At 41.3% G+C, this 22003-nt stretch overlaps 1 protein-coding gene across 1 annotated transcript; it reads right to left on the bottom strand.

Moving 5' to 3' along the window:
- Positions 1-16482: 16482 nt before the first annotated feature.
- Positions 16483-21420, bottom strand: BAMBI (BMP and activin membrane bound inhibitor). The gene is made up of 3 exons (XM_074193060.1): positions 21247-21420; positions 17692-17979; positions 16483-17227 (listed from the first exon to the last, which is right to left on the bottom strand). The coding sequence occupies exons 1-3, from the start codon at positions 21320-21322 to the stop codon at positions 16809-16811; spliced, it is 783 nt and encodes a 260-aa protein (XP_074049161.1). The 5' UTR covers positions 21323-21420; the 3' UTR covers positions 16483-16808.
- Positions 21421-22003: the final 583 nt, after the last annotated feature.

Genomic DNA, 22003 nt, shown 5'->3' with positions numbered 1-22003 from the left:
AAGCAATGGATTTCCGAGACAGGCACATTCCTAGAATGTACTCCCTCCTCATCTACAACTTTCCAAATACTTATCTTCTTTTAAGATTCAACTCAGGGGTCATGTCATCTCTTCTCTGAAGCTTCCCAGATTCCCTTATTTGTCAGTGCTCTCTCCCTCCCAATTTTTCTTTTTTAATGTCTATTTGTATGAGTTCTACCCACAAGCAGAACATAAACTCCTTAGTACTAGTAACTATTTAATTTGTATTTTTATATACCTAATAGCTTGAATATAATAGATAATAAATGACTAAATTCCATTTATTCCTTTTTATGGTAGTATACCTCTTCCTATTTAATTTTTCTAATGTACCTGGATAATGATTTCTCACTCTATACTTCCCTAATAATTTCTGTTTCCTCTCTCACCAGCTAAACTATTTTATATTGATTTTAAAATATTACTATGTTCTGTTCAGCTATGTTATTTTAAATTTTATGTTCTGATAACCTTATTTGAAAGATTATTTGAAAGGTTATTTCAAAAGGAAGTTCAAATCTATTCCTATCTAGGTAATATTTTCTGTGAAACTACTTTATGTAAATTAAGAATCAAACAATCTTTAGCTTCAAAGGACTAAGAGAACTACTGCTGAAAGGGAAAATTACTTCTTTGGTAAAAGACAATCACAGGGTTTCACATGAGTAAATGTAGAAACAAACTAGATTTTTTTCTTTCTTTGCCTAACTGGCTGTGGACAGAGTATTTGCTCAATGTCTTACACATGGTAAACACTCTATAAATATTTGTTGATGGATGGAATGACAGAAAAAGCTAATAGAGCAGAAGGGACATTCAGAAAGCCAAACCAACTGTTGGCAGACACTTTTAAATCAAAAAGAACATTACTAGAGCAACTAAAATCTATCCTTGGAATAACTGTAGATGCAGAGTTGGAAAGAACTATATCTCCTTGCCCCCAACTCCAGTCACCCTCCAGTTTGTCAAAGTGTACTTTTAATTAGGGAACATGTGATAACTGTCTTCAAGTAAAAGAGGATTGTCCTATGAAAGAAGGGCCAACTTTGGGGGGGGGGCAAGGCAATGGGGTTAAATGACTTGCCCAAGGTCAGACGGCTAGGTAATTATTAAGTATCTGAGGCCAAATTTGAACTCAGGACTTAAGTATCCAGGACCGGCAGTCTATTCACTGCACCACCTACCTGTCCCAAGAGCTAACATTTTGTAATAAACTGAAATAAAACAGTTATGTTCTCCATAAAGAAGGACTTTCTAACAATTAGGTCTATCCAAAAATGCAATGGACTACTATGGGAGGTTGTGAGGGACGAAAGAGCTTCTTCATGCAAAGGCTGGATAAACTCTAGCCAGGTAGAACAGATTCTTTTGAGGGGGTGGGGGGTGGGGGGGTTAGATGAGACTCTTCCAAATAGAGTCTCTCCCATATGAGGCATTATGCAATCCTATGAAACATAGCTAGAACACTTGAAACTGAAAACAGTGTGGGATCAGATGGGATCGGATGAGGCCTGACCACAGCTCAGAAGGACCACTACTTTCTTGTGACTTGCATTCCTTTTGTGCAGTTGGAGATCACATTACAATTTGCACTCCTCTAGGTCAAGTCTAAAACTTCTGTGATCCTGAGGTGTGATAGTCGCCCTGATTTTCCACCTTTTATTCGACACGGAGAATGGAACGGATAAAATACACGATGGACTGAACTGACTGCATCAACACTCTGTTTCCTCTGTGTGCAAGCAAAAGGAGATATTAGCAGTTGTTGGTTTGTTTGTTCTTTTGGAACCTACTTGATGGTTCCAAGTGATTAGGCTGTATAGTCTCCTGGAGGGAGAAGAAATAGGATACATAGTAGATTGGGTCATGGGGTGATGACAGTTCTGGGGGAAAAAAGTGAAAAGGATGTCTTTGAACAACATTCCCCTGACTATAATCAACATAAAGTGCATGCCGTGCCATCATTCATTTGATGTCATGAATTTTGATTTCAGAGGACAATAATAACAGCATGTTGAATTAACTGGAAGTGCTACCATGGTCAGAACTGGAAGATCCGAGGATCATGTGTCCCAAAGAGGAAACTCAGAACTGAGAAACATAAAAAAAGGAAATAAATAGTCATGATCTAAGCTTGGTTCTTGTTCATGTCCTCAGCTTTTCTGTAGTCTCATAACTCAGTTCTTCCAGCAAAATGTTCTTTTCTTAACTCAGTTTTAAGACATCTGGCAAAATAGATTCTGAACGGAGGGGAGGAATGACAAGGCAGAGGCCTGAGCAAGATGACTTTCATGTTCTCCAACCCCGCCCCCCTCAATTTGGGGTCTGGTAATATTCCAACACAGATCCTGTAGTTCATTCAAGTGTCTTCAAAACTGGGTCAAATACAGAGAGGGGGCAGTTAGGTGGCTCAGTGGATAGAGCACTTACTCAGGAGTCAGGAGGACCTGAGTTCAAATCTGACCTCAGACACTTAATAATGACCAAGCTGTGTGACCTTGGGCAAGTCATTCAACCCCATTGCCTTGACAAAAAGCCCATAGAGATTCTAGGACATGCCTGGGATTTAGTTTATCAGAGCCTAGAATGATTCTGAGGAAAGGCAGAGAATGAATCTTGAGCCAACTCTAAATTGGAAATGAATGGATACCAATCCCCAGAATAGTGAAGGAACCAATCTCACCTCCCAAGGGTTCCTTCAGTAAGGACCAGGCTAGACCCTCTTTGAAATTCCTAAGGTCAAGAACCTACTCATCTGATTAGATGTAAAACCATGCAAAACCAAAGCTAGAGAAGATACACCAAATGATCAGAGATTATTGGAAGGTCTTGTAGAAGGAGCACTAACTTTGGAATCATAGGAACTGGAGCTGAATCACAGCTCTAAAATCAATGACCTGGATATCCTTCACCTCTTGGGTCTCAGTTTTCTCATCTGTAAAATTAGGACATTGGTCTTTATGACTTCTAAAGTCCATGTTTGTTCCATGTTGCCTCTAAATTCCTAAAACAGGCACCCACACTCCACAAGTTACTTATACAATTAACACTTTCAGTGGTGAAATCAAGTATAGTCCTTCAACCCTGCTTTCCCACAAGTGTTACCTAGATTATTATCTACTGAAAACTGGAAGGAAGGAAACAATTAATAATACTAATCAGCCTTCAGTCAAATCATGGAGTGTGTAGGCTCCAAATGGAGTCCAGAATTTGGGATCTAGGCTGGAAAATGTCATCTTCTCTAAAGGAAGCTATTGTAGACTAACAGAATCAACATGAAATAGATAAGAACAGTTGCATTCAAAAATAATACTATGTTAAATGATCTGAAATTTTACTTATGACACTGAGGGGCTTCATAAATTTCAAGTGAAGTTCATCTGACACATGAAAACTTTGGGCATGATAGATTCTAACACATGGAAATGTGTTCTCTGTGTCTCTCTGTCTCTCTGATCCTGTCACCCTCTCTGCAAGTCTCTGACTCTGTCTGCTTCTCTCTAATATATCTCTGTTTCTCCATCTCTATATGTCCATCTTTCTTTCTCTCTCTTCATCTCCCTCCTTTCCCTCTCCCTCTGTCTGTTTTTCTGTCTGTCTGTCTGTCTGTCTGTCTGTCTGTCTGTCTGTCTCTCTCTCTCTCTCTCTCTCTCCCATCTCTGTGTGTCTGTCTTTCTCTTCATCTCTTTCCTCTATGTCCCTCACTCTCTCTCTGGCTCTCTCCTCATCTCTCTCTCTCTCTCTCTCTCTCTCTCTCTCTCTCTCTCTCTCTCTCTCTCTGTTCTCTCTCTGTCTGTCTCTGTCTCTTTTCTCTCTCTCTCTCTCCTCCTCCCTCCCTCCCTCCCTCCCCTCTCCCTCCCTCCCTCCCTCTCCCTCTGTCTGTTTTCACTTCCTGTCACACTCATGCCTATTTTTGCTGATTTAAGTTAAACTTTTAAGAGAATAATATTGATTCTTTATAAATTAAACCCATTCTTAGTCTAATATCAAATAACTCATTCAATGGCCCAATGATGTTATGATTTCTGTGTTATTTCCGTACCTCTGCACTTCCATTCTACTCTTTCTAATAATGATATAATATCAAATATTCATTGGCAGATAAAAGTTAGCTGTATCTGTACTGGTCCATTATGATGGAAACAGATATCCCATATTCTATGAACTCAATCATATTAAAAAAAAGTTCTGCTTTGTAATGTTCATTGATTATTTTCTAAAAATGGGAGATCTTTTAGTAGATCTCTATGAATGGAGCTGTCAAATTTTATTGATGGAGAAACTAGCTTCAGAAGGAGTCTCATAATCCATATAAGAAACCTGTTGACACATAGTTTCTTCAGAGTGTTGTAAGGCCATGGAAATAATAAATCAGACAGAGTTTCAAGGTAATGGCTACCAAGAAGTGTGTGCTGATATCATTTACCTAAAATTTTAGCAGGAGTTCCACTCCTCGATGGGAAACATAAATCAGAGTTTCTATAGCATTAAACTGAATGAGGCATTTTGGTTAGTTGAGGTGCTTTTATATATTTTTCACAAGACAGCAAATTACTCAATCTTCAAAGTTCTCTTAAAAAGGTTCATTCCTTGAAGTCACATAAGATCTCCAGAATCAATATTTAGGAGAAGAGGTTGACAGGAGAGGAAGAGACAGGCAGAAATGTGAGAAAGGAAAGAGAAACTTCTTTCCCTCTCTCTTCTCCTTTCTCTGTCTCTATCTCTGTCTCTATGACTCTATCTCTGTGTCTCTATCTCTGTCTCTGTGTTTCTGTTTCTGTCTCTTTGTCTCTGACTGTCTGTCTCTCTCTGACTCTGTGACTGTCTCTGTTTCTGTTTCTATCTCATCTCTCTATCTCTCTCTGTCTCTGTATCTGTCTCTGTCTCTATCTCTTTGTCTGTGTGTGTGTGTGTCTCTCTCTGTCCCTGTGTCTCTCTTTCTCTCTCTGTGTCTCTGTCTCTGTTTGTCTCTCTCTCTCTCTCTCTGTCTCTCTCTCTCCTCAGTCTATATGGGGGAAAGAGGGGAAAGAAAAGAGTAAAAGTAACTTCTCTTTGTCTGAGGATTGAAATAGTCACTCAGGACTAGACCAGATCACAAAATATACTCACAGAATTGAAGCAAAGAAAATGAAAAGAAATTTCTCTACCACCCCCAGCCCCTATTCCAAAAAAAAAAAATCTTTCAGTAAGATAGAAAATTCTTTCATGCTTCCATTGGGAGGGATGGGTGGTAATTTGGCAGAAGGGATGTGGGTTTTGGAAAGCAGGATTAAGGTTTGGGTTTAGTTTGACTTTTGCCTTCCTGAAAGGTGGAGAACCTATCTTGGACAAAGCTTCATTGTGAAGCTTCCATTCAGAAATGAAATATCATAGACTTGACTTTTTTCCCCCCACATCATTTTTTTCACGAACTCTTGAATGAGGAAGTGCCCAAAAGACAGAAATGCTTGGTCTGTCTTTAGTTCTCTCATGGCCTTGAGCAAATCACTTCACCAGCTTTTCCATCTATGTGAGTGAGAACACTTATCTTTGCAAAATGTTTTGAGATTCTTAGACATAATATCCTACAAGTGGCCATTAGAAAACCTCTGATGAAAAAGGAAAAGGAGATTTTTTTTCACCTTTAAAAGTCATGGTTGTGCCTAGTATCCTTATTCTGCACTTTCTTCATTTAATGAATTTCAAAGAAGCATAGGTCTGATGACAGTAAAAGCAAAGAGTATTTCATTGTTACCTAATATACCTGAAGACTTTGGACAAAAGAGGAAAATCTTTCAAGTAAAATTATCTCTATATTGTGTTTTATCTGGTCAGGCGTTTTGTTTTTTTCCTTTTCATTTTATTTAGGGGCCTCAAAATGAGTGTGTTCATTTTTTTAAATGTGCAGCTAATAGCCTAATAATAATATTGTGACCTTTCCTTTTTTTCCCTTAAACAAAATTAAATTTTAGGTTGATTGTTTTAAACCTAAATTACATTATATCTGGAGGGGAGGGGAGGTCAGACTTGTAATTTCTTTGGTGTAGGACAGGGAGGGGCTTTTAATGGATAGTTTTCAGGGGATCAGTGACCCTGAATAGGAAAAAAATACATCTTTATTTTCACTCATCTCTAATTGCATTATAGCATTTCTTTGGATTATGAATGTAAACAACAAACCATCAAGCTCTGAAAGCTTTACCAGATTGTTAGAGGAGTCTATGATAAAAAAAAAAAAGGTAGGAAGCCCTATATTAAGGGAATTATGTGATGAAGAAACTCTCTCCACCAATGCAGGTCCACAACTGCTCTGCAACATAGCCTTAGAGAGACACTTCGAAATTGGAAGTTATGTGACTTATCCAGAATCACAGTCAGCCTGTGTCAGAAGCTGAAATTAAACTCAGATCTTGAATGCAAGTAAGTGATGTTTGTCCTTCATTCTCAAAGAAGACCATGACATCAGGGATGTGATGCCATAACAAGAAAGTAAATTGGATTTGAGTGAGGGGGTGCTGTACTAAATCACCAGCCTCACTTTCTCCTCTGAAGCCATCTGGGTCCAGTAATCAGATATGGATCAGGGTGACCAGAGATGGCTCTGATGGGAAGCCATCAGGGCTAAGTGACTTGCCCAAGGTCACACAGATATCAAGGCTGGTGCTCTATCCATTTTCCTAATGCAGCAGATTAAATTCTGGATCTGGAATCAGGAAAACCTGGGTATGAATCCTGACTGGCATTCACTATGTCACTAACCAAGCATAAATACCTTCACTATGTTGATTGCTTTCTTGTTCAGTCATTTTCTACTCTTTGTGATTCTTTTGGGGGTTTTCTTGGCAAAGATACTGGATTGCTATGCCATTTCCTTCTCCAGTTCATTTTACAAATGAGGAAACTGAGATAAAAGGGTTAAGTGACTAGGCCAGGGTCACACAACTGTAAGCATCTGCAGGCATGATTTGAACACAGTTTTCCTAACTCCAAGTCCCATGCTCTATGCATTGGGCGATCTAGCTACCTTTACTTCACTGCTGATTACATCCCATTTACTAGAAACAAGACTTGTTGTGGAGGGACAGCTAAATGGCACAATGGCTAAAGTGCCAGCCCTGGAGTCAGGAGGACCTGAGTTAAATTTGGTCTCAGACACTTAATAATTGTCTAGTTGTGTGACCTTGAGCAAATCACTTAACCCCATTGCCTTAAATAAATCAAATTTTTAAAAGAATACTAGTTTTCATGTTGCCTCCCCTATTAGATCTGAATTAGATCTTTTGAAAAGAATCCCAGAGTTAACAAGGTGCCTGCCTAGCAACCATATGGTGGGTTCTTAATAAAGGTCAACTGAGTGATTTCACCTCTCTAGGCCTCAGTGTTCTCATATGTAAAATTTAAAGAACTTGACTCAATGAGGTCCTTCCCAGCTCTAAATCCATGTCTCTGTGTCTTCCCAATGCTGAGGCCACTTCACTATCCTCTCTTTACCAACATGCCTTTCAATTATAGACCATCTTATTAATGTGTTGTGAGTCAGGGAAAGTTGTAGAGAAAGGAAAGATCGCCTCAAGCTTATGGAGCAGTGAACTTTTTCCATCTTCTTAATGCCTATTTTATTGGTGTAGTTATAAATATTCTGTTAGAGACATGATTTTAAAACTTCATGAAGGGTAAAGAGAAGTGAAAATATTTTTAAAGGAAAATATGGAAACATGATAAAAATCTTTCTAACAAAAATAGTATTTTAATCATTTCTATTTGTTTACTGACTTTCCCAGGGAGATCAAAGCATCTTCATGAAATAAAAAGAGCAGGGTGGTACTGTGGAAAGTATTGGATTTAGCATCAAGGCCCCTCTTGTTCAGAACCATGGTGACTTCTTATGTGACCTCGGTCAGATCACTTCTCTAGTCTTCAATGTCCTCGTCTTTAAAAAAGTGGGTCGGCTGAAAAGACAGCGTGGTATTTATTAATGAGGAACCGGAGTTAGGAAGTCCTGTGTTCAAATGTTACCTCCAACACTTCCTCCATGTATAACCAGAGGCAAATCATTTAACCTCTCTCCAGGCCTCAGTTTCCTTATTTATAAAATGAAGGGATTGGACAAATGATTTCTAAGCTCCCTTCCAGTTCCAACTCTTTGATCCTAACAGTTTCTTGAAAAACAAAACAGAAAATCCTCAACTTGAAGGCAGAGATTACTTCATATTTTTTTCTGAATCTCTGTTGCCTAGCCCTAGGCCTGGCAAATGCAGACCTTCAATAAATGGTTGTGCATTGTGTGATGGATTTTTCACTCCAGCTATGATCAGAGTGAGTGGCTGAGTGTCAAAGACAGTATAGCCCCCTTTCGATCAAGGGAAGAGCTGGGAGACCCCATGGAAACTAATTCAATGTTGATAACCATGAAAAATAGCCTCATAAATCTAGAGGCCTTGATGAAAGGGGTGGACTTTCCTCGACTGCACTAAACAAATTGAGCATTTCAAAGAGATCTTTTAGGTACCAACCCCAATTTGCATATGAATGTCAACAGCTAACCTCCCATTGCTCTACAAGGAGGCAAAGGCCATTGGGTTTTATGGTCTAACCGAGTCCCTGGTCACAATCCAGACCCTCCAAGAGACTGACCCCACCTTTGACTTCACAACTAAGTGACAGGCAGGGAAATGACCCTCTGTATTTAGCTGCCTGTGTTAGTTAGACATGTCTCCACCTCCCCAGCAAAAAAAGAAGAGAATACAGGTGAGGCCACCTAATCTATCGCCAACAGCCCCTTAATTTTCCCCAGTTTGAGAATTTTTTAAGACTCCTAGAGCAGCCAAGGTTGGAATTAAACAATAATCAGATTAGGCCTGGGATTCAACTCAGACAACTTTGATTCTGTAAGGGATCTTTTACACTTTTTAAATCAAAGAAACAGGTACATTCCTAATACACCTGGGAAAGTAACAGGTAGCTTAACTTCCTATCACTTTTCCTAGTCTTTCTGCAAAACATTCATACTCTTAAAAGCAAATTAACAGGGGCAGTTAGGATAGAGCACTGGCCCTAGAGTCAGGAGGACCTGAATTCAAATTCCTCCTCAGACATTTAATAATTACCTAGCTGTGTGACCTTGGGCAAGTCATATAACCCCATTGCCTTGCAAAAAAAACAACAAAAAAGGCAAATTAACAAAATATTCTTTGTTCTCTGGGATGGCTGTCTAGGAAGGGAAGGGAAAGGAATGGATGGAGAAATTTAGACTGCGTAAAAGCAGAAGATATCAATAAAAACTTGTGTTTTTTTAGTTTTTTTTTTTTGCAAGGCAAATGGGGTTAAGTGGCTTGCCCAAGGCCACACAGCTAGGTAATTATTAAGTGTCTGAGACTGGATTTGAATCCAGGTCCTCCTGACTCCAGGGCAGGTGCTTTATCCACTCCCACCACCTAGCCACCCCTAAAACTTGTTTTTAAAAGAACAAATTAACATAGGTTTGAGGGATTCCTTAGACTAGAGATATCAACTTTTTCTAAATCTCAGAAAAGAAAAGTTACAATCTGAAATAGTCCATTTTTTCTCAGTTTAATCCCTATGAGAAATTTCAGGGAGAGGTGCAGGAGTCTGAGTATCCATTTGAGTATCCTTGAGAAAAAGATAACATGAGCTATTTATTATATTTACTAACAAATGTCAATGAGCAGAATTACAAAAAAAAAAAATCTCCTGAATAAAGGGAAGGAGAAAAAGCACCATAGAGTTTTCTCTCTCTGGGGTCTATAGAGTCCCTCTTTATACCTTTAAAAATGGGATTAGACTGATGTTTTCACTTGTAACAAGCAAGCATTTATTAAGTGCCTGCTATATGAAAAAGTACCAATCCTGGAATCAGGAAGACCTGAGTTCAAATCTGACCTCAGACATATAATACTTACTAGCTGTGACCTTAGACAAATCACTTAACCCCTTCACTCATCCACCCATCCCCAAACTAGTACCTACTATTTGCTAAGAAATGAGAATGCAAAAAGCAAAATCCAAAAATTCTTACCCTCAGGAAATTTTTATTCTACACATAGGATTTTATCAGACAAAACTTGTAGTTCCATTTTTTAAAAAAATTCTCTGCATTAAGATGCCACCTGACCATGGACTTTTTAGTTTAGCTTTTATTAAAGTAACTGAGCACCTCCCCCACTTGAGAGAATTCTGGTCCTCAAATATCTTCGGCAACTGTACCCATACTTAGGAGGCAGGCCAAGCAATTTGACCTTTGTGATGCTTCATTAATTCCCAGGCCATTTGGATCTTTTCTCCTCTGCTCGCTTAGCTGACAGTTTGTTTGCTTCAGGATTCCCCCCTCCAGGATGATAAACTGAGAAACAATGGCTTATGGGGAAACAAAAGAGGAAGACAAGGTTTGTTTATTTTGGTTAAAAACCTGAATTCTGTGGGCTAAAGACAAGCCTTTTTGCTTAATCCCAATCTAATTCCCTCTAGTTTTTATGGAAATGTGCAAAGGTTAGTATTGGCATATTTCAGCTGCCCTCCACTGTTGGTCACTGACTAATTATTAAACTGAGACCTGAATTAAGCTTTTTTGAAGTATCTGAAAATGGGAATCCTAAAAATAGTACAGACCCCCCCCCCGAAATATCAAAGGGGAAAGGATTAGAGATGACTCCTAAAAATTCTCTTGAGAAACGAAATATTGCCTTTTTAAAAATATATATATATACCATATCATTTTTTTTTTACCTCCAACACTGCACTAGTGAAGACCCCAGAAGAATTCCTGAATGAAAAAGGACTGGAAAAGATGGTATTTTCTGGGATTCTTCCTGGGGGGGGGGGTTGTTTTTGTTATTTAACAACAATTTAAACTCATTTTATTCTATCAGGTCTGTAAGGTTAGATGTTTCTGAGTCAATTTAGACAACAGGGAGTTCATTTTATTCACTGGAAGTTATTTGTTTTGTTCTCACTATGCTGAAAACAAAGGAAGTTTCTCAGAACCACATTATTCCAGCCAATGTAGGCTTCACTTGCGTTCAGAATTATTAGAGAAAGAAGCATCCAGCATTTCTTCAGTCTTGAGCTAGTTCTTAGTTTTCCAAATGAACTTGGCAGCAGTGGAGGGCTTAGAAGGTAATATGAAATAGATCTTTATAAATAATTCTTATTTGATTGATCTTCCCAGGGTCCTACTGGTCTCCAAGGAAGAAGAAATTGAACCCCAATAGACTCAACTAAAGCAGCTCCTTAGAGAACTTTCCAAATCCTAAGGATTTAGTGAGGTAAAGGAACAGAAAGACCATCGACTTGCATAGATGAGCTGAAAAGAGACACCTATAAACACTTTGAGATACAATCTTGACTGCTCACCAACAGGTACCTCCCATTGTGTCCCTCCTTGCCCCCCACCCCTTTCCTCAAGAGTTTGTCAAAGCTGCTTCCTGTTCCCCCAGCTTGTATTCTAAAGTCCCTTTTTAAATTCAAGGGATGGGGGTGAGGTGAGCCATTGCTGAAATATAGCCAGAGGGTCCCCCCTCCCACTGAAAGGGTTTACAACCTCCACAAAGTGGAGAGACCCACTGGGAAACTGCTAACTAGCTCCAAGGATTAATCTGATTGCCAGTTAAACTCGATTCTCTTCCTACCAGTCCCTTTATCCCTCTCTCACCTCCCTCCTAGCCTACATTACTCAAGTGAAAACCTATACGTTACCACCCCTTCTGATATTAACAGAATGAATGGGACGTTAGGTAGTTAGAACAACATTGAATGGCAAAGCTGTGTCCTAACCAGAGGGCACCAACTGAAGCTTCATTTCCTAGGGCTTCAAAATAAATGACATGTTCTAAAACAACAGAGAAGAGGGGGGTTGGCAAATTTAACTAGGAGGAAGACTATCCATTTGGAATCCCCTGATTTAAAGAATAGATATCCAAATAGATTACTCATTTCTTGCAATACAACACACCTGTATTTTGGGGGGGAGGGGGCACTGCAAAACAAAGGGGTTAAGTGACATGCCCAAGGTCACACAGCTAAGGAAATAAGTGTCTGAGATCCAATTTTAACTTGGGTCCTCTGGGGCTGGTGCTTTATTCACTATCCAAGGGCAGACCCGTATTAAACAGAAAAATTAAATTCTAAAAACAAGTTGCAGAACAACTTTCTATTTGTTTGGAACAACATAGATACAAGTTCTAAAGCACCCATTAGAGCCAAGCAAAGATTTGCCATCCCAGCATCTGAACTGGAATCTAAGTTTTGCTTCTTCCTATAAAATCAGATAATATATGCAAAGACTTTTGCCTATCTTAAAAACAATATATAACTGAGCTATTATTATATTGTTATTCCCTTGGGACTTTAAGCAAATCATTTCAATTCTCTGGAGTTCATTTTCCTCATTTGTAAAATAACAGATTGGGACTAATATCTCTAAAGGCCCTGCCTACCCCAAATAATATATTCCACTTTCTTGAAAGCCTCAGATATCCAGAGTGGATTCATGAAGTTTGCCATATTAGGTAGAATGAGCATGATATGGTGAATAGTTCTGGATTTGGAGTCAGAGACCTGGGTTCAAATTCTCTCTGTGTGATAATGTACAAGTCATGTGAACCTCAGTTTCCCCCTTTGTAAAATGAGGATTGGAATATCTTTTTCACAAAAGCGTTGAGATTCCAATAGGGTGTATGTGTGTACCAGAGCTTTGCAAATGTACATAAATGCCTGTTATCAAAACAATCCCTCTGCTCCAATTTCCTGAGAGGATAAACTGGCTGCAAGTAGCAGAATTACCAAAGAAACTACCATTCCATTTGGATGTTTTCTGCCAGAAAAACATCAACAGTTACCTAAAATCGAAATATTTCTATCATCAACCCTTGAGGTTATTTCAAAGGGAAACCACTGCAAACCAACCTGAAAATTAGAAAAGATGTTTCTTCTCCAAAGACAGCAAACCAAGAAAGAGATGGAAAAACCCTCTGTCTGGTTTGCAGGTCTCCATTTGTAATCCTCAGTCATCCTAAATAAAGAAAACAATGACCTAGAAAGATGGAGATAAGCTCCCATATAGTTAACCTGTCATGGCGGGTCAATCCATCACTGATAACATGTCTCTTATTAATTATATAATCCTTAAAGCATAAAGCTTCTAAAATATCTTAGGTTAGTTGGAGCAGAGGGAAAGATGTAAGAGGCAGCAAGCAAAGGATCAGTCAAATGTAAAAAAATTATCCTAGCTCTGAGAAGCCTACATCCAGCTCCCAGATACTGGATGCCACTGGTTGCTTTCAAGCTTTCAGCCTGTAATCACCCAATATTGAAACCAGATTTACAGGCCCTTTAGAGAGGGGAGCTTTGTGATTTTCTAAAGCATACATGTTTGGTATTTTAGAAGGTCAAACCCCCTGTGGTATAGTGTTTTTAATAGAATCAACTCAGCAAAAGTTAGGAGGAGACACATCAACCAAACCCCAGGAAGTCTGAGACCAATTCCAAAAGAGAGCAAAAGAACAAAAAAAAGTTAGGCCTATTGTACAGAACAAGATGACCAGGAACACAAGAGAGAGTGATGCTGTTTGAGTATCATAGGCATTCTGAAATAACCACTCCTAAGTTGGAGAAAATTTCCCTCTCAAAACAGAGGATATGATTCTCAGAAGTTTAGCATTTTTGAAGGGATCAAATTGTACTGCCACTCGAATAGAGCAGTATTGGGGAAGAAAGTAAAATCCCCACTCCCAACCTGCAAAGTCTGGCCTTGAAAATGCTCTAGCCTCTCCTCAATGAATATTGTTCTTTAAGGATTGATTCCTCAAAATCTCAGCATCTGGGGCGGCTAGGTGGCGCAGTGGACAGAGCACCGGCTTTGGAGTCAGGAGTACCTGGGTTCAAATCCGACCTCAGACACTTAATAATTACCTAGCCGTGTGGCCTTGGGCAAGCCATGTACCCCCATTGCCTTGAAAAATTAAAAAAAAAAAATCTCAGCATCTTAAGTCCTCCTGGAGAAAAAAGAAATAGGTTCACACCTAAACCTCTAAACAGGCTATATCACCACAGAAAGTCATTCAAATTTTGTTCAGAACAATGAACAGAGGTTAGTATTTTAAGAAACCAAGTGATGTTTTCACATGGAAACTTTACCTGGGGAAAGGGTTTTAAGCCTGGCATCAAAGAAGCAAGGTCATATCTAAAAGGTTGAAATGAAGTTCTAAGTAATGTAGAGATGGAGCTGATCTATTTGTTTTTGCTTGCTGGGCAAAGTAGAATCAGAAATCAGCTGACCTCTAATAAGTTTACAACCAAACCTCTGAAATGCTGAAGTCAACAGACGGAATGAATACAAATTTAGAAAACATAAGACAAAGGATCGAAGCTAGCTAAGACCCTAAATCCATTCCTTCCTCTGTAGGAGTTAACTAGTTCAAATTTAATTTTGTTCACTTTAATGTAACCTTAGTTTCATGATTTAATTTGATCTCAGTTTTCTGACTAAGAATTTATGAACTGAAAATTGGAAGCCTAATGTTCTCCAAGTATTTCAAGATCTGTCATCTGGAAGTGACAAAGAATTTTTCTGTTTAGTCCCTGATTGGAGATCCATGAGTAGAAGCTGCTGAAGAAGACATAAAGATGTATCTCGGATATAAAGAAAAACTTCTTAATAGCAACCATCATCCAAGCACAAGAACATGCTGCCTTCGGAGAGGAAGATCCTCCCCACCAAAGATGTTGGAGAAGTCTAATGGATTTATACCAGGGAAGGAACTTTACAGGGTCACCTAATCCAACTTTTATTTTAAGCTAAGGGCAACTTGAAGCCCCAAGAGATCAAATACTTTGCCCCCAGGTAGCTAAAGCTGATAAGCATGACTCCCAAAGCAAGTGCAGGTCTACTGCAATCCTGCTCTCTACCATTAAAGTAGGGTCCGGACTAAAAGACCCATGAAGAGTTTCCAAAAAAATTTTTTCCCTGATAACTTGGCCCTGGAGACCAAGGTATCAGAATCATCTGATATTGCCATGGGTTATATGGAAAAATGTCAGTTCAGTACCAGTAAGACTGGAAGATCTATATGTAAAATCCTGCTTAGAGAACCATCCATTAAGGTTACATGACAGTGGCATAGACTAAACAGAAATATATAGTACAAAAATCCATGAAGCTGTAGGCTTTTAACTTGTTAGATTGGACAAACTAAAATACCAATAGATAAAGGACACTAACATTTGACCTTAAAATTAATTTTTACCAGAAACTTCAAAAAAAAGCACAATGCTAATGTTGTGACTTTAAATATTTAATTTTAAAAGGCTTCCTTATCTTTCCAGAGCTTCATTTCCTTCAGGGACCATCAATCAAAATTGATCCAAGCATTCAATATAACTTTGGGATCACTCTAGTTGAAGGCAGAACTGATCATTACATTAACCTCATTATAGGATTAATTTTTTTTTAACTTTCACAAAAATAATATGCCCCAGAAAGAGATAGTAAAAGCAAATGGTTTTTCCCAACTCATAGAAGAGAAAGTCTTAATTCACAAATATACAAATTCGTAGGTCCTCTGCAAGTCAAAGAGATCTTATGGCCAACAGACATCCGTAGATTAAGTATAAATTAAGGCTGGACAGTATCAGCCCAAAGAAAATACTTAAGAAGATAGTGTAAGGATCTTGTTTATTTAACCACATCCTTGGCTAATATCAATGCTACATTGGGTGGCATTAATCAGATGACTACGTGTAAAATAAATTAAAAGAGATAACTTCCTACTCATATCATTTTTCATATCTTAGCTGGCACATCAGGTTCAGTTTTGTTAGGTCCTTTTGGAACGAAAGGAAATAAAGAGATGTCAGGATAAGGAATGGATAGGTGATAATAAGAGCTGTGATATAATGGAAAATCTGGTCCATTTAAGTGTGAAACAAAATGAAATAAGGAATCAATCACTCAACAAAACAAGTGCAAAGTGATCAGCTTGAATAAGAAAATCTAGATTGGGGGAGGGGGGGTGTGGATAACCAATAAGCAAAAGGGTGAAGCCAATTTAAACCAACGCTAGAAGCATTTCATAGAGATTTGACTGAAATACCTGGCCTGGGATAATTAAAGTTAGCATTTTAGAGAAGGCTGAAAATAAAGAGGATTCTCATGACCTAGACAATTTTGGGTAAGGGAAAGAAAGATGGATATGGCACATTTAGGGCACTATCCAAATTACCCAAAATAATATATATGAAAAGAGTATGTACAATCTTGGTACTCTTTACATTGTAACAGATCAGATCAAAACATTTATTGAGCATTGATTCCTTGTAACAGAGCCTCAAATATACAAGCTAATCTGTAGTTAGATCATCTTCCAACTGTTTTTTTTTTAATTTAAGAAAGACACCACTAAATTTCAGACAAAATAGATATAATATATATTTTTAAATCTTTACAATAAATCAAGAAACATGTAGGAGCTTGTGTACTGTATATTTCAGTTTATTTTGGTACTCATTTCCAGCTCCCTACAGTTCAAAGAACCCTGGTGACAGTGTACAACTTCTACTTTTTGCTTTTACAGCTTTAAAGCAAATAATACATTTGAGTGTATTTTAAATCTGTGCAAATAATCCTTCAGAAGAAATCTCCAAGACTCTGTTTGTAGAGGTTATTCTCTCTCTCAAAGATGATAAGTGAATTTTGTTTTGTTTTTCTTCAGATAAAGTGCTCCTGTCCAGCAGAACCCAAAGGCCTTCAAGAGTTTTTGTTTTTTCCCATTGTTTAACTGGGGGTAAAAAGTTGGTCATACAAATTCCAGCTTCCCATGCCCACTGTACATTCCCCAGTGAACCAGTGAGAGGATTTTCTCGTTGCTGAGGTCTGTTTGTCTCATTTTATCACAGGTCATACAGCAGTTCTCATGCCCACTGACTGGCACCATGCATTCTAAGTCTAACTTTGCCACCTGTCCCTTTTTGGAATGGTGTCCATGAAAACTATAGTGCAATCGGGAAATCATCTGCTGCCGCTGGTCCTGAAGTCTCTTGTTTTCACTGCGGAGCATCCTCAGAGCTAACATGATAAGCAACACTAAGATCAGCCCACCAGCTATGGGCACAGCGATGACGGCCGCTCTGAACCACAATTCTTTGGAAGAGGTCAGCTCCTGGACCTTGGTGATGAGATTCCGGCTGCTGTCAGGCTGATATCGGTTTCCTTGTCCTGCCGGGGAAACGAGATGAGAAAAACCATCAATCCTCTTTGTTTTAATTTAGGGACAAGTCACTTTTGACCCATCCCAAATGAAAAACACAAGATTACAACAAAAAGACCTAAGAGTGACTTGGCACAGGAGGGTTGGTTAGACAATCCTAACCCATTTAAAAAAATACCATGCTATGGACTACAATCGCTAAGACACCCAATATGAATGAAGACTAATGTTCTTTAACCTCTTAGAAATCTTGAAAAACCAGGCCAAGCCTATTAGGCAGACAGACATCTAATGCTTATGCAGACATAAAAGCTACTCTAGAGAGACGCATTTTTGTATCCAGCCATGCTTCTCCCTCTGGTGTCTCTAATTACATTAACAACAAAATCAATAGCAGACATACAAAGTCTTGGCTGTCACAGGCCTATAGATCAAGCAAGCGATTGAGTTTACAAAACCTCCTTCTCCCTACCTGAGGTCTCACCCTTGGGAGCAGAGAGAACATCATGCAGACCTCTATAATTGCACATATCTTCATGACAACATTCCAATGTGGGCACAGCGGTGCCGGAGTGGTTTTGTGCCTGTTTGGCTTGGCAGATGTCTGCTCTGCTTGCAATAGAGTCCAGGCAGCCATGAGTAAGTGGGGAATTCGTATTCTGGGGGTCAAGAAGTCTAGAGAAACAGGCATTCAGCTCCGATTTACACATATAGCCAGTTGCGACACAATGGGCTGCATCACAGTAACATCGGATTTCACCTGAAAAGGAAAGAAATCGGGTCAAAAATGGTAGCAGTGAGGAGGATGGGGTTGGGGTGGGGTGGGAGAGAACAGAGAAAGCAGAAGGAAGAGTATGGAAAGGGAGGAGGCCTACTAGAAGTAATTTCTGTAGCTAGTTCATTAGAGTAAAATCTTATCCAAGGTCCTTTTCATTGAGGTATCTTTTATTTATTTTTGGAAAGGAGGGGAATAGATCATGAAGATAGACTGGGTGAGAAGCCAGTAGAATATTCAACTCTACAGTATACTCACAACATGGAGTATTATTGTTAAAGCACTCTGGGTAATTGGTGACTAAATCCCAGTTCCTATTAGACTATAAGCTATGGGTCAACAGAGTTTTACAGAAACAAATTTCTAAAGAGCTAGAGGGTAATTAAAACGGTACTTTTTAAAGTAATAATTTCTGTTTTCTTGATTTTTTCCTCTTTACAGGAAAAGTAAATCACATTCTTTATTCACTTCATTCCCACATGACTAGAGAACATAAAACTGCTGGGCTTTTTGATTTTGTCAGTATAAATATTTGATCGGAACTGCTGAATTGTTTACTACCTCCAAGAGCTGTGCCAAGGTTTAAGAGCTTTACCTAACACCTTATAAAGTTATTAAGTAGAACCATAACAATCTAGAAACTTTTTTCAGTCAGGGGCTTTAAAAACGATGAAACTGGGCAGCTACTCTGCAGTGTCTCCAGAAAAGGCAACTTTTCCTATAAAGATCTTTTCATGCAAAGAAGTTTTTTTAGCCAGTATACTGTAAAATGGGCACTGCACAGTTTACAATTAGTGGTTTGTTTGCCAAAGTCAATTTCTTTCAACCTAAATGGAAAGTCATAAAAAGAGGCAAATCTGCAAAATGTTCAAGAGTCTCCTCCCTTCCCTCCCCTTCCCCTTCATATTAGCTCACCCTTCCTTTACAGTTTTACATGAAATTCAACATGTGATCTAAAAGGGGAACCATTTAACCTGGAAAATCCTCCACTGCTTGGATTAAGCCTTGTCCCCCCCAAGAAAAGTCTTCCAGGGAACCTCAAAAATTTCTGAAGGAAGCGATTTTTTTCAAGTTTCTTTCATAAAACTCTTTTTGTGAGCTCTGCCACCTCCTTCAGAGCAATGTGACATCTTCCTCCAGAAAACTTAAAACTCAACTATTTCAAGATCTATGAGTTATCACTAATCTGGAAGTCCCATCCGATCAGACTTTGCTCATTGTTCTATGAAAGGCTCACTTGGATGGCTTCAACTTCTTTCCTTGCCAAGTTCTCAAAATCTGAAAATCTGGAAATCTGTCTTCCTCTTACAGTCTAAACTGTGAAAATAAGCACCAGTGACTCTCCCATAAACCTGTTCTCATTGAGGACCTCTCCTCCCTCTTCTTTCTAAATCCATTCACAAACTCGACATGGCCTGAGCAAGGTAAACCAGCTGATTTTTCTGTCTCACTTGCAGTCCACCTTTGCCCACCACCCCTCTATAGCCTCTAACACAAGAGCACACATCACTCTCTGGCAGCTGGGTCAAAAGATGAAGTGGCTTGCTCCTAGTCTGAATTCATTCTCTTGGGCTTAATAACCCAAAGTAAAGTGAGCACCAGCCATTCCTTCCTTCCACCCCAGGTTCAGGAAGTTTTCCCCGTTTCCTCCCCTCAATCTTTGTCAGTATTTTTTCTAGAATATCACTAGATCTTGAAGCCTTGGTGAGGCTCTGCTAAAGAATGAAGAACCTCCACTTCACGGTTTTTAGATGTCAAATAAAAACAATTGACCTAAAAATCATTTACTCCTCAGAAGACATTATGAGATAACACAAGATGCCATTTTCAATGTCTGTAGGAGCTTGTTTAAAATGTTACCTTTTTCATTGATCCAAAATGGTCTAATAAACAAATTTCGACAGGCTAGTCATAGGATTGTAACCAGTCTTTTTAATTAGTCACATTTTTTTCCCCAAGGAGAATGGACTTTTGTGCTACTGTATTAAAATTGTAATTTTTTTTGTCGTTTCATAAAGTTTCTTCCTGTGGTATGCAAAAGGCCAGAAAGGGTATTGGTATTTTGAAACAGTGAACAATGCTCTTCTGTTTCCCCCCCTTTCTTGTTACTGTATGTAGCTATTAAACAAAAATGTCTGCTTTTAGTCAAAGATGGCTACAGGAGACTGCAGGCTTCCCTTAAAAGCTTTTGAAGTTAACAGCAGTCAGAAGTCTGTGATCCCCTAATTATATCATTATCAGGCACATAGTTTCAGTATCTGTGACTTCACATCAGTCTCAGTCACTCCCTGTTCTCCCTGCCTTTGATGGGGCCAGAAGGCTTCCCTCTGCAGGCTGCAAGGGCTGTTATTTAGGGCTAATTACACCCTTCCTTCCAAAATAAATAAATACTGTAGCACATCATCATCACTGTGCTAGCTTATCCTTTAACCTCATGCAGTGAACATAGCAATTAGAGGAAGGGGGGCTAAATAGCGCTGCTTACTTAAAATACATATAGGATCTATTCACATACTGCTCTGGGGGTGGGAGGAAGGAGAGGCGAGCGTTCTGTAAGGGAAGCCCAGCCCTTGCTACCCAAAAGGTGAAAAACGGGGTGCGGGTAAGAAAAATGACCAAATCCATGGCCCACCCACCCGCTTTTGGGGCAGATCGGCGGCAGAGTTCAGAATAAAGAGGTGGATCGTGGCCGCACAGACACGCACAGAGACACACAGACACACTGTCCCCCACTAGCCGGCTGGGGCGAGGGGGGGAAGAGGCGGCGCGCCTCCACTGGAAGTTCATTAAAGACAGACGAACAAAAACATTTTGACAACCGCCTGCCCCGGAGCTCAGACTTGGCCTCAGTGAGCGGGGCCGCCGGCTCGGGGGGGCCCCCCGCGTCTCGGGCAGCCCCCGAAGGCGCCTCCGCGGCCGGGCTTGTCGGGACCTGCGAGCCCGGCGCTGCGAGAGCAGCTCTCCGCGGCCGCCGACTACCAGAGGCTCGGAGCGCCCCCGGCCCCGCACCCCGGCCCCGCACCCCGGCCCCGCGGGGCACCCCCGCAAGTGGAGAAGCCGAGGAGTGGGGCCGGGGCCGGGGGTCATCTCCTGCACGGCCACTGCGCCTCTCGGCGCGGCGTGGAGCCCGCGCGCGCGGACACCCAGGCAGCAAGCCCTTCCCACGAGGGGCACGCGCGCCCGCAGACACACAACCCGAAGGCCCGCGCCCACGGGCGCCGGGCACGCTCACACACGCGGCGCCCCACGCACCTTTGGTGAGCAGGATGGCCATGGCGCACAGCTCGATCTGCAGCCAGATGAAGATGTAGCTGGAATGGCGATCCATTTACCCACCCCCCCTGGCGCCGCGCCCGGCCGGGCTCCCGACGTCGGGGGGCTCCGCCGCAGCCTAGGACGCCCGGGCCGGGCTGCTCATGGGCGCCGGCCCAGCGCGGCCGCGGCCGGACGGACGGCTGGAGCGAAGCCAAGCGGCCGGCGCCCCCGGGTGGCCTCCGGGGCCCCGCTCGCCGCGTCCGCCCGTCCTTCGCGCCGGCCGCCGGGTCAGCCGCAGCCCGGGGCCAGAGCCCGTCCCCGCCGGAGCCCGATCCCGCCGGCTGCCGGGGCAGCGCCTTGGCCTTGGCCTCGGCCGTGCCGGGCCCGGGTGCCCCCGCCTGGGCCGCGCGTCCCGGCGCCTGTCTCGGGCCGCCCCAGCCCGGGGCCGCGGGCTCCGCCTGGCCGACGGCCGCCTGGCTGCGGGGGACGGCTGCGCTCGCGGGCCCGGGCGAGCTTCTGGCCGGCGCGCTCGCCTCCTGCGCTGTAAATAGCGCCGCGGCAGGCCGAGCGGGGTCCGCGGGGCCCCGCCCCGCCCCGCCCCGCCGCGCCCCCGAGCGCCGAGCGCCGCCCGGATTGGTCCGGAGGCCTCTGTCAGTCAGTGGGGGGAGGAGGGGGCGAGGGAGGGGGGAGGATTTGGGGTCCAGTCTCCCGACGGGGAGACCCCGGATCGTGTGACACACACACACACACACAC

This window comes from Macrotis lagotis, chromosome 7 (assembly GCF_037893015.1).
Source record: "Macrotis lagotis isolate mMagLag1 chromosome 7, bilby.v1.9.chrom.fasta, whole genome shotgun sequence".
Classification (NCBI taxonomy): Eukaryota; Metazoa; Chordata; class Mammalia; order Peramelemorphia; family Peramelidae; genus Macrotis; species Macrotis lagotis.
Note: the sequence above shows the minus strand (reverse complement) of the source record. Positions and strands in the feature narration are given on the sequence as shown.

Coding starts and splice junctions, on each gene's coding strand:
- BAMBI (XM_074193060.1), bottom strand. CDS start 21,322: ATGGATCGCCATTCCAGCTACATCTTCATCTGGCTGCAGATCGAGCTG. Junction 17,980..21,246: donor GGCCATCCTGCTCACCAAAG/GTGCGTGGGGCG, acceptor TTTCCTTTTCAG/GTGAAATCCGATGTTACTGT. Junction 17,228..17,691: donor TCCCAAGGGTGAGACCTCAG/GTAGGGAGAAGG, acceptor TTTCCCCGGCAG/GACAAGGAAACCGATATCAG.